This window comes from Rana temporaria, chromosome 1, assembly GCF_905171775.1.
Source record: "Rana temporaria chromosome 1, aRanTem1.1, whole genome shotgun sequence".
Taxonomy (NCBI): Eukaryota; Metazoa; Chordata; class Amphibia; order Anura; family Ranidae; genus Rana; species Rana temporaria.
The window spans coordinates 11,640,265-11,656,124 of NC_053489.1; the positions used below are offsets into that span (position 1 = coordinate 11,640,265).

General features: G+C 43.4%; 1 protein-coding gene across 1 annotated transcript in view; it reads left to right on the plus strand.

Moving 5' to 3' along the window:
• LOC120924732 (vomeronasal type-2 receptor 26-like) overlaps positions 1-4,792 on the plus strand; it is a 52,674-nt gene extending 47,882 nt beyond the window's left edge. Inside the window, exon 2 of the mRNA XM_040335749.1 lies at positions 3,461-4,792. Within this exon, the coding sequence (XP_040191683.1) occupies positions 3,475-4,353 (879 nt within the window). The 5' untranslated portion in view covers positions 3,461-3,474 and the 3' untranslated portion in view covers positions 4,354-4,792. The remainder of the gene's footprint in view (positions 1-3,460) is intronic.
• The last annotated feature ends 11,068 nt before the right edge of the window (positions 4,793-15,860 follow it).

Below are 15,860 nucleotides of genomic sequence, written 5' to 3' on the forward strand. Positions count from 1 at the left end.
TTAAAATCACTATGGCCCAGATTCTCAAAGGACTTATGGCGGCGCAGCGCCATGTACGCCGTTGTAAGTCCTAATCTGGGCCGTCGTATCTATGCGACTGATTCTTACGCATAGATATCCATTCGATCCGACAGGCGTAAGTCTCTTACACTGTCGGAGGGTAACTTTTTTTTTTTTTCCCGCTTGGTGGCGCTTCCGTCGATTTCCGCGTTGAGTATGCAAATTAGCTAGATATGCGAATTCCCGAACGTACGCACGGCCGACACAGTAAAGTTACGATGTTTACATTAGGCTTTTCCCGGCGTAAAGTTGCCCCTGCTATATGAGGCGCAGCCAATGTTAAGTATGGCCGTCGTTCCCGCGTCGAAAATTTAAAAAGTTACGTTGTTTGCGTAAGTCGTCCGTGAATGGGGCTGGACGTCATTTACGTTCAGGTCGAAACCAATGACGTCCTTGCGACGTCATTTGGAGCAATGCACACTGGGATATCTTAGGGATGGCGCATGCGCAGTTCGTTCGGCGTGTTTAAATGAAACACGCCCCCTACCTGCCAAATTTGAATTCCGCCGGGTGTTTTATGCTACGCTGCCGCAACTTTACAGGCAAGTGCTTTGTGAATAAAGCACTTGCCTGAAAAACTTGTGGCGGCTTAACGTAAATGACATATGTTACGCCGCCGTAGAGATATGCACAATGTACCAGAATCTGGCCCTATGAGTCCATATATGGTATATAGTCCATGTAAGGAGGTGTAAAGGAAAGTTGCTGAGTAAGTAGATGGAAGCTAGAAGAGGCTCCAAGAACAAACAAGAAGAAAGAGAGTGGCGCCCTCTAAGTGCAGCATATTTTAAACATCTTTAATATAAAGGGATTAAAAACACTCACATATGAGTAGAGATAATCAGGCATGTCAAGGGTTAAATGTGTTTCATCCGCTTTAGTCCTGGTGAAGTGTGTACATCATGGGCTGATGGTGGAGATCTGGGTCCTGTAGCAGTTCTGTCTGCACTGAATGTGTACAGCGCTGGCTGGCGGCTGGGACGGTGATCGTGGAGGTTCCGTGATGTAATGATGTCATCACTTCCGGGATTCAGGCTGGCGGGCGGCGCTTCACAATCGGGACAGAGTCTACCAGCCATAAACAAGCTCCAACAATACTGAACCCTGTCCTGTCCTGTCCTGCTAGCAGAGTTATCCAGTGCACCATGAAAGAAAGGTAATGTCCCTGTCCATGCCTGCTGCTCGCCCTGTCCAACGAGGCCAAGACATGGCCTTCCACATGCTGGTACATAGCCGGAATGGACTTTCGTGAAAAGAAATGGCGTTTGGGAACCTGCCACTGATTCACAAATTCACAAAAGAGGGCAGAGTCTACCAGCTGAAAAGGCAGCAGTTGCAGTGCTAGCAATTTCGCCAAGCGAGCATTCAGACGCTAAGCATGTGGATGGCTGGGACCAAATTTCTTTTGACGGTTTAGCAACTGGGGTAGGGAAATTTGCCTGCTAAAATCTGATGGTGGTGTCACTAGAAGATTGGCCGCAAGTACTTGGGACACCTATTGCTATATCTCCATTCCTCTCAGTGCAGGTTTCTGAGATGACTGGACGTATGGTGGGGTTGGAGATCCCAGATGAGGAGCAAGGAGAAGTCCGCCTTGTTCTTTGATGTGGGTCTTTCAAGTGCTGTTGCCAATGGTCTGCATGGGAGGTCGTCATATGTCTGGTCAAGCATATGGTGCCCAAAAGGCTGCTGTTTTGGCCATGCTTGATCTGCTTAAGACATAGCTTGCAAACAGCAACGGTGCGATCTGCTGCACACATCTCAAAAAAGGCCCACACCAAATAACTTTTCAAAATCAGCGGGGAGTCAGCAGCGCCCTGCACCTGCTTAGCTCTGCAGTGTGATGCAATAGGATGGCTGCCCCCTGGAGGGCATCCTGCCTTGTTGGAGATGTGCCTCCTCCTTCTCCTCTCTTCTATCAGACACCCAAGTAGAGTCAGCGACCTCATCACCCCCTCCCTGCTCATCACTGGAGCAAACTTGGCAGTATGCTGCAACTGGGAGAACATGACTGCCAGTTTCAGGTCCTTCAAATTGCTGCGCATCCTCCAGCAACATGTACCGACACTGCGGTCGAATAGTTTGGGGACTCCTCCGTGCCTGATGGTGGGGCAACAGAAGTAGTGACTGTGGACAAGGAGCCGGTGGAATAGGCCGCTTTGGCAGCTGCATTGGAAGGCAAACTACTCTGAGACTGGGTGACAGAGGATGAGGAGGGTGAGGACGGCTTTGTTATCCACTCCACAAACTCTTCTGCAAGTTGTGGCTCAATAACACAGCCAGCAGCAGAAAAATAGGACAAGTGTGGCCATGTGCAGAGGATGTACCATATCCACGACCAGCACTGTTGACTGTAGACACAGAGCCTGCTTGCCCTCTTTTAGTGGCCTGTGAGTGTCTGCCTCTTCTTGGTGGCCTTTCAGACATGATGAAAAATGTTGTTTTACACTACACTACACTGTATTAGATACTGTGTACACCACCAGAAAAGTGCACTACAGCTGCACTGTATTGTGTACACCACCAGAAAAGTAGTAGAAAAAGTACACCAGGAATGCACTGCAGTCAGATATAGGCTACACTATATATATATATATTAGACTGGCTGTATATACGTACTGTATATGAAATACACTGCAGCTAACTGAAATAACCTACCGCTTAATCTAAATCACACTCTCTCCGTTCACACCAACAACACACTACACTGGGCCACCGTGCAGGCAGCATTACATAGTGTGGGGCGTGGACTTAGTCCCCCTGAGCCATGATTATGGCTCTCTTAGCAGAGGGCACTGGGATTGGCCAAAGCATGCAGGTCATGGCGCATGCTTTGGCTAATCATCATACAGCAATGCACTGCGATCTCTCAGTGCATTATGGGGCGTTCCACGGCACTAGAAGTAGCCGTGAAGTCCCCATAATGTTCTTTTTTCGGCTAACGGGTGAACACCCGATGTTCGAATCAAACTTATGTTCGACCCGAACCTCAAACTCATCCCTAGTATATTTTTTCTAAAACTGTGTGATAGATTACTATAATTAATTATATTTCCCTTTAAGTCTAGTACACACGGGCTGAATATCGGGTGACATTTGTCCAATATGTAAGGCAGCCAACCCAACAGAAGCTGGCTGCCGATCTACCCCCCCGATCAGCGCTCTCAGTCAATAGATCCCCCTGTCAGAACACCAAAGCTCAGTGGGGGAGATCACTGTACTAACATTATTTTGTAGCTCTCCAGTTTTTATTTGTTAAACCAAGGGGGTTGAATGGAAAAAAAATTCAGTGTTAGGCTTAAATCTCCCCCAATGCACTAAGGGAGAGAACACAAGACAATTCATTTCCTCAGAAGCTCTGACCCCGATGCTCATTGTGTTTGTATTGTTCTTCCTGCAGACAGTGAAAACTGCATGAAATGTCCTGATGAAGAATGGCCAAATGAGAAGAAGGATCGGTGTGTTCCAAGAGTGGTGGAATTTCTCTCCTACACTGATGATCCCATTGTTGGAGTATTTTCAGCTGTCTCCATCCTCTGTTGTCTTCTGACTGGTTTAATATTGGTGATATTTATACATTACCAGGACACCCCCATTGTTAAAGCTAATAACCGGGACCTGAGCTTTCTTCTCCTGGTCTCCATCATCCTAAGCTTCCTCTGTGTCTTCTTGTTCCTCGGCCATCCAGTAGATGTGACCTGCATGCTGCGTGTCACCTCTTTTGGTGTCATCTTTTCAGTTGCCGTCTCTTCTCTACTTGCCAAAAGTATCATGGTGTGCATTGCTTTTAAAGCCACCAAACCCGGGAGTCCCTGGAGGAAATGGATGGGAGCCAAACTGTCCAATTCTATCATTTGTGTCTTCTCATTGGTTCAAGTCCTAATCTGTGTCACTTGGTTGTCTATTTCTCCTCCCTTCCAGGATTGGGACATTCACTCTTATCAGGGGAAGATCATCATTCAGTGTAATGAGGGATCGGTTATCGGCTTCTACTCTGTCCTGGGATATATGGGGCTTCTGGTAGCTGTGAGCTTCATTATTGCTTTTTTAGCCAGGACATTACCGGACAGTTTTAATGAGGCCAAGTACATCACCTTCAGCATGCTGGTGTTCTGCAGTGTCTGGATTGCCATGATCCCGGCCTATCTGAGCACCAGAGGGAAATACATGGTGGCTGTGGAGGTTTTTGCTATAATGGCTTCAAGTTCTGGACTTCTTGGCTGTATATTTTTCCCAAAATGTTACATAATTCTGTTCAGACCTGACCTGAATACAAAAGCAGCTATCCACTAATATGTATGGAGGAACACTGGGTTACCAGTAGTTATAACATTATCTCTATTATTGTTAATTTTAGTATTTTGCTAGAGTATTGAGAATGAACATTGTTATATATGAACATTTAATACTTACCTCTCTGATGGATGGTGAGTTTAATGTCTGCTCTGGACACTGCTGGGATCAAACACTTTGGGTTGGTTGGAAACCTTGTCCCCTGCGGGGTGTAGTGGTTCCTCCCACCAGCTGTTACATCATTACAGAACAATATAGTCACTCAGTGAGGAGGAACCACAGTGACCAGAGGAGGACAAAGTATCCAAATCATCCTAAAGTGTCAGATACAAGAGACACCATCACTCTTCAAGAGAGGGAAGATTTCACTCACCACCTTCCCCGAAGATAAATATTAAACATGTTCTTTTATCAGCTGATTGTGATGTATTTTTAGTGTCAGGGTCACGTTATTATATTGTATGTAGATGTATCCGGATATATTAATAAATACATTTTATTGGTGTATTCAAAAATTATATTTAATATTAGTTAATGTTGACGAGATCTTGTTCTCAGTAATTCACATGTTAAGAGATAAGTTGAGTACATTTGAAAGGATATTAACTTTCTCGGACCTAATAAAAAAAAAATCCTTGTATATATTTCTTTGTATATATTTCTTTGTAAACTTCTACCACAAGGGAGTATTTGGCTTCCCCATACAATGCTGCAGAGACAACACTCCTACCCCACACCTCACCAGATCCTGAGATGAAAACCTCCAAAGCTAAAAACAGGTTCCAGGTGCTCATTAATCAATCATAGGATTTATTCTGAAGAAGACATTAAACATTAGAATTACGTTGGCTTAATATGTTTTGAAATGAGTGTACTTACCCAAAAGGGCCCCAATCCTTTCCTATAAGTATTACAATTATACACAGCACTGCATAAAAAATAAAAAAATAAAATTATATATATATTATTATATATATATATATATATATATATATATATATATATATATATATATATATATATATATATATATATATATATATATATAAATAAACCCCCAAAACATTATACAGTATATTATTCATCAATATTCCTCAAATAAATATAATCACTCTTACACAAACAATAATAAATATTAAATGTGTGAATAATATAGTGCCAAACAGTGTAAGATGAATACATAGATCTCCAATGATATAACATACACAATCTCATCCCACAATAAAAGTACCAAAGAATGTGAAAAATTATGAAATTCCCTTTAATGATGTACAACATGTGAAGATCAATTCCCCCCCATACTAAGGGCCCCATACACACGATAGAATCCATCCGCAGATAAATCCCAGCAAATGGGTTTCTGCGGATAGATCCTATGGTGTGTACACGCCAGCGGATCTGTTTCCGCGGAGAAATCTCCTCTGGGATGGATTTCAGCAGATCGAATATATGCTGTGCTGCACAACATATCCATCTGCTGAAATCCATTCCAACGGATGGATCCGCTCGTCTGTACAGACTTACCGGATCCATCCGTCCAAAGGGATTCCCCGCACGCGTCGTAATGATTTGACGCATGCGTGGAATTCCTTTTATGACAGCGTCGCGCCCGTCGCCGCGTCATAATAGCGGCGACGGCGCGACACGTCATCGCCAGAGGATTTCAGCGCGGATTTCAATGCGATGGTGTGTACACGCCATCGCAGAGAAATCCTCTGAAATCCTCGAGAGGATTTATCCGCGGATACGGTCCGCTGGACCGTATCTGCGGATAAATCCTCTCGTGTGTATGGGGCCTTAGTGTAATAAATCTCCTCCTCAGTGACACGGAAGGAGATCCTTTGTGTTCTTCAATCTCTTCAGGAACCCCCCAATCCGTCATCCACTCCCCTTATAAGTCTGACCTCTTCAATGGATAAGTTGGTCATAGAGCGCTTGTTGTATATAAAAAATCAGCCGGGGAACTCGGATCCACATAGACAAATGCAGTCAGTCACACAGGAAACAAAATCACACTTTTCTATAGAGAAGTCGTGTTGCAAAAAAATCAGTTCAGCATAAAAGAGAAGTCCTATCATCACCAAATAATAATCAATATACCTGAAAAGAAATGCAAACATCAAAATCTCCTCTCCTGAAGCAAGAGTCAGAAGAAAGGGAAGCGATGTAATACAATTATTGATGTGTTGCCTGGCAGAGGTGATGACTACAAGGAATATCAGGAGGTGAGAGTAGAGAGAGGGGCGTTTCTCTAATGGGTTACAAAGACCATTTCTGAAGGCCAGAGAGAACCAGATTCCCATGGATGAAGTGAATAGTGGCCCCTCTGTGCTATCTGTACATTGGAGAGGGTGGGAGCCACAAAAAGGACTGAGGAACCGAGTCTAAGTACCCCCCCCCCCCGATCTTCACCAGAGACCCCGCAAAAGGTAGAAACGTCACCTTTGATATTAGTGAGAGTCAAACGTCGGTCCAGACCCAGTCATTTCCCACCAACCATCACTGTTTTGTTATGTATTTTTAACATTTATTTTTATTATTTTTTTTACATTATGTTTGCTGTTTCCATGTAAGGCTGTTCTTGCCCTGATCAAGCAAACCATGGCAGGGAAGGCGAGGCTACAACTAAAATACTTTCACATCATCGTATCTTTGTATTAGAGAGGAAGAAGGACGTACCATTGGATGGAGGTGACCAGTATGTGGTTGAGGTTCTAGACTGCCCCCTGCTGTACATGTTATGTGAGGAAAAATACCTCAATTAATAGAAGAACAGCAGATAATGTGATGACCATTGAGGAGTTCTCTATTGGTCAGTAGTTGAAGACAGATATTGGTCCGTACAATGATTATTGGGTGTAAAGATCTGAGCACACCGGCAGGACACATAATAAAATGTTCCCCAGCACTGCAATCCAAAGATCTCAGTCATGTTGATGGAACCCGACCACTTCCATCCCATATAATCTTTACCATCATAACATTACCTGCAAAGATTATTTTTATGTAATCACAAGTCTCCATGGAAATAGTATCTGGTGACACTGATATAAAGTCCTTGTTTGGACACTTTGAATTATGGGGGTGACAATGTTCTGCCCACAATTCCTGCCTGTAAATCCCCCGGTTACATGATTCCCCAAAGAGTCTTCACTGATGTACATTGTCCAGGAATCTTCCATTGTTGTCATTTCATGTGAATCTTCACCCCAAAGACAAATCACCTGAAAAGGAGGATTAAAAATTAATCATTTGCTGAAAAAAAGACAAATACTTACCTGAGCCCCGACTTCCAATGTTTCCAAGAGGAGGGGGTGACATTACGGGGCCTCACTGCTGCCCCCTGGGGTATCTGGACCCCTGAAATCCGGTGAGAATATCCCCTACAAGGGTCCTCTTGTCCCCCCCAAAATCATCTATGATGTAATCTTGTACAGATAGAGCTCTCTCTATATTACATGTATATACTGTACAGGGGCGGAGCTACAGCTGTGCTCATAAGTCTACACACCCCCGGCAGAATTTGTAAGACGTGGAGGATTTTTTTTATTTTAGGAAAACACATTTATTTTATTTGTAATGTGATTAGAATGAAACAATCAGACATCCCAGAATAGCACAATCCTCATCAGTGCCGGAATTGTCAGACAAAAGTCTTTATTATCATAATGCACTTCCTGACCTTTGAACTTACAAGGCCAATAAGGAAGGTTTTGGATGGCCCCGCCCCCTCTATAATAGAGTGAGGTCACAGTGGCCATAGTGACATGTGATTTATCTGTGATAGGGAAAATATAAAGTGCACAGGGAGAGATTAGTGGAGGGATTGTAGGGATCGGCGGCTCTGATAAAGTAGATGGAATCCCTTCCTGAATGTCATAGAGGTAATGAGGAAGAATTTATGAAATGATAAGATAATTATTAATTGTATCTTTTCTTATTATAATATGTCTATGTAATGTAAGGCTGACGTGTCATTAGGAAAACCTTTTACCCAACTCCATGTCATTTCATGTCTTGTCTGATAAAGTTGTAATGGGATTGAACTTTGTAATATCAGGTGATGTTTGTCAGTGGAAAGTGTTATCCTTTGTCATGTGACCTTTGTCATGTGAACATGTATTACCTATTCTGGAAATCACCATCTCCATCTTATGAGAATTCATTCACTCAAGGTTTACCTCTAATGATTAGGACTAGAGTTGAGCGGACACCTGGATGTCCGGGTTCGGACCCGAACCCAGACTTTGAAAAAAAAGTTCGGGTTCGGGACTGAACCCGAACCCGGACTTTGACCCGAACCCCATTAAAGTCAATGGGGACCCGGATTTTTGACTACAAAAATTTCTCTAAAAAACTAAGGGAACGGGCTGGAGGGCTGCAAATGGCAGCACAATGTCGGGAAGAGCATGGCAAGTACTCTGAAAATAAATGTGGATAGGGAAATAACTCAAAATGGCATAAAAAAAATGCAAAATGTCGGGAAGAGCATGGCAAGTACTCTGAAAATAAACGTGGATAGGGAAATAACTCAAAATAACATAAAAAAATAATAATTTTGCAAAATGTCGGGAACAGCATGGCAAATACTCTTAAAATAAACGTGGATAGGGAAATAACTCAAAATAACATAAAATAACATAAATAAAATCATTTTGACCTAGGAGGACGAGGTCCATATGTATTAGGAGGTTGAGGTGGATGTGGCGGTGTAGGTGGAAGCGGCGGTGGAGGAAGAGGAGGAGGAGGTAGCCAACACAGCAGGTTTTGGTTTTTAATATATGTATTTTTTTAAATTAGGGTAAACCCCAAAAGAGTGAGAAAGATCTAGGGTTGCTACCTCATCCCTTTAAACCTGAACACAGAGTAATTACACAGGTTCTGGGGCTAATTTACTGTCGATAAGGCACCAAGTGAGTTTAATTAGCAGCAACTTAATCAGCCAGAGAACCTGTGTAATTAATATGTTTTTGATTTTAAAGGGATGAGATGGCAACCCTAGAAAGATCAGAAAAAAACAATGGCTGGGTAAGGCCGGTCCGGTGTCTATTCTTCACAAGGTACGAACAAGTCCTGTGGGATCCATGCCTGTTTCATTTTAATGAACGTGAGCTTGTCCACATTGGCTCTAGACAGGTGGCTGCGCTTGTCTGTGATAACGCCCCTTGCCGTGCTAAATACACGTTCAGACAATACACTGGCCGCAGGGCAGGCCAGCACCTCCAAGGCGTAAAGGGCAAGCTCAGGCCATGTGCCCAATTTGGAGACCCAGAAGTTTAAGGGGGCATAGCCGTCATTCAGTACGTGTAGGCGTGTGCACACATACTGCTCCACCATGTTGCTGAAATGCTGCCTCCTGCTAAAACGTTCCATATCAGCTGGTGGTGCTGTTTGTTGTGGGGTGCTGACAAAGCTTTTCTTTTCCACATTTCGGCCATGCTAACCCTGCCTTCTGAGGTGCTGGCGGTGCCCCTGCTGCATTAGCGACCTCTTCCTCCTCCTCTGCCTTCACCTTCTGCTTCCACTGTGCCCCGCTGCCAGGTGGGAATTGCACCAGCAGCGCATCTATCAGCGTGTGCTTGTACTTGCGCATCTTGCGTTCACGCTCCAGTGAGGGGATTAAGGAGACGGTAGAGGATGAGGAAGCGGAGTAGAAGGAGTTAGGAACAGGAGGCAAACTGAAGCACCCTGCAATCCTCGGTGGTGGAAGGACATGCGCCAAACTGCTATCCGCCTCAGGCCCAGCCGCCACTACATTTACCCAGTGCGCTGTTAGGGAGATATAACGTCCCTGACCGTGCTTACTGGTCCACGTATCCGTAGTTAGGTGGACCTTGGCACAGATGGCGTTGCGCAGTACACACCTGATTTTGTCCCCCACTTGGTTGTGCAGGGAAGGGATGGCTCTCCTGGAAAAGTAGTGGCGGCTGGGCACCACGTACTGTGGGACAGCCAATGCCATCAGGCTTTTAAAACTGCGTCTCCACCAGACGGAATGACAGCATTTCAAAGGCCAGTCATTTTGAAATGTTGGCATTCAGGGCCAGGGATCGCGGGTGGGTAGAAGGGTACTTCCTCTTACGCTCCAGTGTTTGGGAGATGGAGAGCTGAATGCTTCCATGGGACATTGTGGAGATGTTTGGTGACCCAGGTGGTAGTGTTGCTTGCCGGTCCTCTAATTGAGGGGTGGCAGGTGGCACTGTCACTACGGAGGTGGATGAAGAGGCAGAGAGGCCCAAGACTGATGCAGAAGAGGAAGCAGGAGGAGCCAGAGACCTTTCTTGGTTTTTGAGGTGTCTACTCCACTGCAGCTCGTGCTTTGCACTTAGATGCCTGGTCATGCAGGTTGTGCTCAGGTTGAGAACATTTATGCCTCGCTTCAGGCTCTGATTGCACAACGTGCAAACCACGCGTGTCTTGTCATCAGCACATTGTGTGAAGAACTGCCACGCTAGGGAACTCCTTGGACCTGGCTTTGGTGTGCTCGGTCCCTTGCTGCGTTGGGCAGTAGCAGGCGTACTGTCTAGGGGACGGACGCTCTGCTTTGGCACCCTTCTCCCTATTCTGCTGTGTTGGTGGCTCTGTGCGACCACCGCCTCTTCCTCCGAACTACACGGGTCACCTGCATGAGGTTGATTCCATGTCGGGACGAGGACCTCATCGTCCTGCACATCATCTTCCACCCAGTCTTCACCACTGCCCTCCTTGTCGGTCTTCACAATTGCAAAAGCACCAGCAGTTGGCAACTGTGTTTCATCATCATCCAAGATGTGCTGTGATGGTCCCCCCATGTACTCATCTTGAAATATAAGTGGTTGGGCATCGGTGCACTCAATCTCTTCCCCTTCTGGGACTGGGCTAGGTGGATGGCCCTGGGAACACATGCTAACAGACTCATCAAAAAGAAGAATAGACTGCTGCATGCTTTGGGGCTCAGACTGCTTGGCTGATTTGCAAGGGGGTGAGGTGAAAGACTGATGGTGGACATCGGCTGCAGGCACCAACTCTGAACTTTCAGCACAAGACTGGTTGGAAAACAATGTGAAGGAACTGGAGGCACTGTCAGCAACCCAATCTACTACCGCCTGTTCTGCTCCTGGCCTCAACATTTGTAGAGCTGGATTAGGCCCGACCAAATACCACTGCAGGCTCTGTCGGCTACTCACACCGGAGAAAGGTGTTTCACTTGTGCGTGTAGCTGGCACAGATCGACCACGTCCTCTCCCTGTAACAGGAGCTCCACCAGCAGCACCACGACAGCAGCCACGTCCCTTATTTGACGTTTTACTCATATTTCCCAAATTTAGGGTCTTGCCCTAATTTTGAGAAATGTTAAATACAAAAATAGTGTAATATGGTGAAAGAGGCAGAGATTCACCTATATATTTCTCTACCTATAGCAATAAGCAGGAACCTTCCTCTAAACAATGTACTGCACAGACAGTATATGATAGGGGACAGGTAGAGTGCTGGTGAACTATGCATAGATTCACCTATATATTTCTCTACCTATAGCAAGAAGCAGGAACCTACCTCTAAACAATGTACTGCACAGACAGTATATCACAGGGGACAGGTAGATTGCTGGTGAAATGGGCAGAGATTCACCTATATATTTCTCTACCTATAGCAAGAAGCAGGAACCTACTTCTAAACAATGTACTGCACAGACAGTATATCACAGGGGACAGGTAGAGTGCTGGTGAACTAGGCATAGATTCACCTATATATTTCTCTACCTATAGCAAGAAGCAGGAACCTACCTCTAAACAATGTACTGCACAGACAGTATATCACAGGGGACAGGTAGAGTGCTGGTGAAATGGGCAGAGATTCACCTATATATTTCTCTACCTATAGCAAGAAGCAGGAAGGCAGCCCTAAACAATGTACTGCACAGACAGTATATCACAGGGGACATGTGGAGTGCTGGTGAAATTTGCAGAGATTCACCTATATATTTCTCTTCCTATAGCAATAAGCAGGAAGCCAGCCCTAAACAATGTACTGCACAGACAGTATATCACAGGGGACAGGTGGAGTGCTGGTGAAATGGGCAGAGATTCACCTATATATTTCTCTACCTATAGCAATAAGCAGGAAGCCAGCCCTAAACAATGTACTGCACAGACAGTATATCACAGGGGACAGGTGGAGTGCTGGTGAAATGGGCAGAGATTCACCTATATATTTCTCTACCTATAGCAATAAGCAGGAAGCCAGCCCTAAACAATGTACTGCACAGACAGTATATCACAGGGGACATGTGGAGTGCTGGTGAAATGGGCAGAGATTCACCTATATATTTCTCTACCTATAGCAATAAGCAGGAAGCCAGCCCTAAACAATGTACTGCACAGACAGCATATCACAGGGGACAGGTAGAGTGCTGGTGAAATGGGCAGAGATTCACCTATATATTTCTCTACCTATAGCAATAAGCAGGAAGCCAGCCCTAAACAATGTACTGCACAGACAGTATATCACAGGGGACAGGTAGAGTGCTGGTGAAATGGGCAGAGATTCACCTATATATTTCTCTACCTATAGCAATAAGCAGGAAGCCAGCCCTAAACAATGTACTGCACAGACAGTATATCACAGGGGACAGGTAGAGTGCTGGTGAAATGGGCAGAGATTCACCTATATATTTCTCTACCTATAGCGAGAAGCAGGAAGCCAGCCCTAAACAATGTACTGCACAGACAGTATATCACAGGGGACAGGTAGAGTGCTGGTGAAATGGGCAGAGATTCACCTATATAGCAGGATACAACTCTCTGACACTGTCCCTAAGAATCAGCATCAGCCTCTCCCTATCATAACTACAGCAGAGTGATGATGAATAAAGTGTGCTTGTTTAGATTTCTGAAGCAGGATACAACTCTCTGACACTGTCCCTAAGAATAAGCAGCAGCCTCTCCCTATCATAACTACAGCAGAGTGACGATCTGTGATGTGTGCCTCGATCTAATATAGAGGCTGGTCACATGCTGGGTCACATGCTGCACTGGCCAATCACAACCATGCCATAAGTAGGCATGACTGTGATCAGTCCTCAGTCACAGTAGTAAAACGAATGGCGATTGACTGCCGTGCAGCGCGCCAAAACATACCCGAACTCCGAACCCGAACCCAGACTTTTTCCAATTATTCGGGTTCAGGAGCAAAAAAAACCCAAAGTCCGTACCGAACCCGAACTTTACAGTTCGGGTTCGCTCAACCCTAATTAGGACATCAAAAGAGATTTCATTCCATAAAATAGTACAGAATGAGATTCCTTGTGATGTCATCACCCCACACCACCTGACCATTTCCTGACCAATCACATCACACCTCCATAATATAGAAATACAACATTCATCCTACAAATGTGTGCCATTTCTTCTACAATATCACCTTCATCACTTTTACTGAAGATTAGTTACCCCCTAAACATTCTATATTGTCTGATAGCAGAGACCCCGGAGAATAAAATGTTGGTGGTTTTATGTCACTTTATGTTTTTAATAAAACAGTTTATCCAATACATATTAAAAAATAACACAGTTAATTAGATCTTAGTGCACACAGATGAAATACATTCCCCAATTGTTAATAAAATATAATATATAAGATTGTGTTCCGTAAATACCCAACATGCCACTATATAACATTTTGTGTGTCCCTGAAATTAGACATGTGCACTGCTGAAAAAAAATGTTGGGCCAGATTCACAGAAGAAATATGCCGGCGTATCTACTGATACTCTGGCGTATTTTCAAATTTCCCGCGTTGTATGTTTAGTTTGAATCCTCAAACCAAGATATGACAGCTTCTGGCTTCGATCCAACAGGCGTACGGCTTTGTACGCCTTTGGATCGTAGATGCAATACTTCGGCGCCCGCTGGGTGGAGTTTGCGTAGTTTTCCGCATCGGGTATGCTAATTAGCTGTTTACAGCGATCCACGAAGGTACACGCGTTCGTCGCATTCTCTTACGTCGTCGCTAGTCGGCTTTTCCCGGTGTAAAGTTACAGCTGCTATTTCATGGCTTATATTTAGACTAGCCATGTTAAAGTATGGCCGTCGTTCCCGCGTCAAATTTAGAATTTTTTTTTTTACATAAGTCGTCCGGGAATAGGAAAGGACGTAACGCGCGTCGCCATTCAAAAAATGACGTCGGTGCGACGTAATTTCGCGCAAAGCATGACGGGAAATTTTAAAACGGAGCATGCGCAGTACGTTCAGCGTGGGAACGCGCCTAATTTAAATGATACACGCCCCATTTGAATTAGGCAGGCTTGCGCCGGACGGATTTACGCTACGCCGTCGCAAGTTTACAGGCAAGTGCTTTGTGAATCAAGCACTTTCCCGTAAAACTTGCGGCGGTGTAACGTAAATGCGATACATTACGCCGCCGCAATTCTATGTGAATCTGGCCCGTAGTTTTAATTTCATTTGTTTTTTTTCGGAGATTCTACAATTCCAAAAATTCATAAATTAGAAAATTCGGAAATCAAGAAACTTGTAAAATTTGAAAATTAGAAAATTTGGATATTGTAAATCTGTAAAAAAAAAAAATATCACTAAAGCTGACCTAAAAAATTTGAAAATTCATAAATTCAGAATTTGGAAATCCATAGAAAATTTTAAATTCGGAAATTTGAAAATTTGGGGTTCGGAACAAATTTGTAAAATTGGTAAATTTTGTAAAATTTTTAAATTCAGAAACCATAAATTGTTAAATATAAAAATTCGTAGAGTAGAAAATTAGAAAATTTGTAAATTCAAAAATTCGGAAATTTGAAAATTTGAAAATTAGGAAAATTGAAAATCTGAAAATATATAAATAAGAATGAAAAATTAGAAAATTGTGAAGAACGAAAATCCAAAAACCTAAAAATTTGAAATAATTAACTAACTAATAATAAATATAAAATAACAGATATTGGAATTTCCTTTCAAATTTGGCTATTAGCGAATGTAACAAATACAAATGTATCCAAAGTTACGAATTACTTGAGATAAAGAATGCTGTATCTAAACAAAACATTAAATAACAATAATAATAATAATAATAATAATAATAATAATAATAATAATAATAATAATAATACTAATACATTTATATTATTATTATTATTATTATTTTTAATTTGTTACTTTGTTTAGATACGACACTGATTATTACGGATAATTCATAACTTCAGATAAATTTGTATTTGTTAGGTTCACTAACAACCACATTTTAAAAGAAAATTTTGATACCTATAACTTAATAGTTAGTAATAGTTAAGTTATTATTACTAGGTTAGTTCATTATATAACTAGAAAAGATACAATTTCTGGGGAAATTGTGTGGCGTGGTCTTGCCTCCACCAATACTCCTGACTGGAGACGGTGCCCCTGGAGATGTAAATGTGATCCAACCATGTGTCGATCCAGTTCGATCCATTGCCCCATCAAAAACTGCACCATCAAAACTGCACCATCCTATTTGCCCCATCAAAAACTGGTTGCTATGGA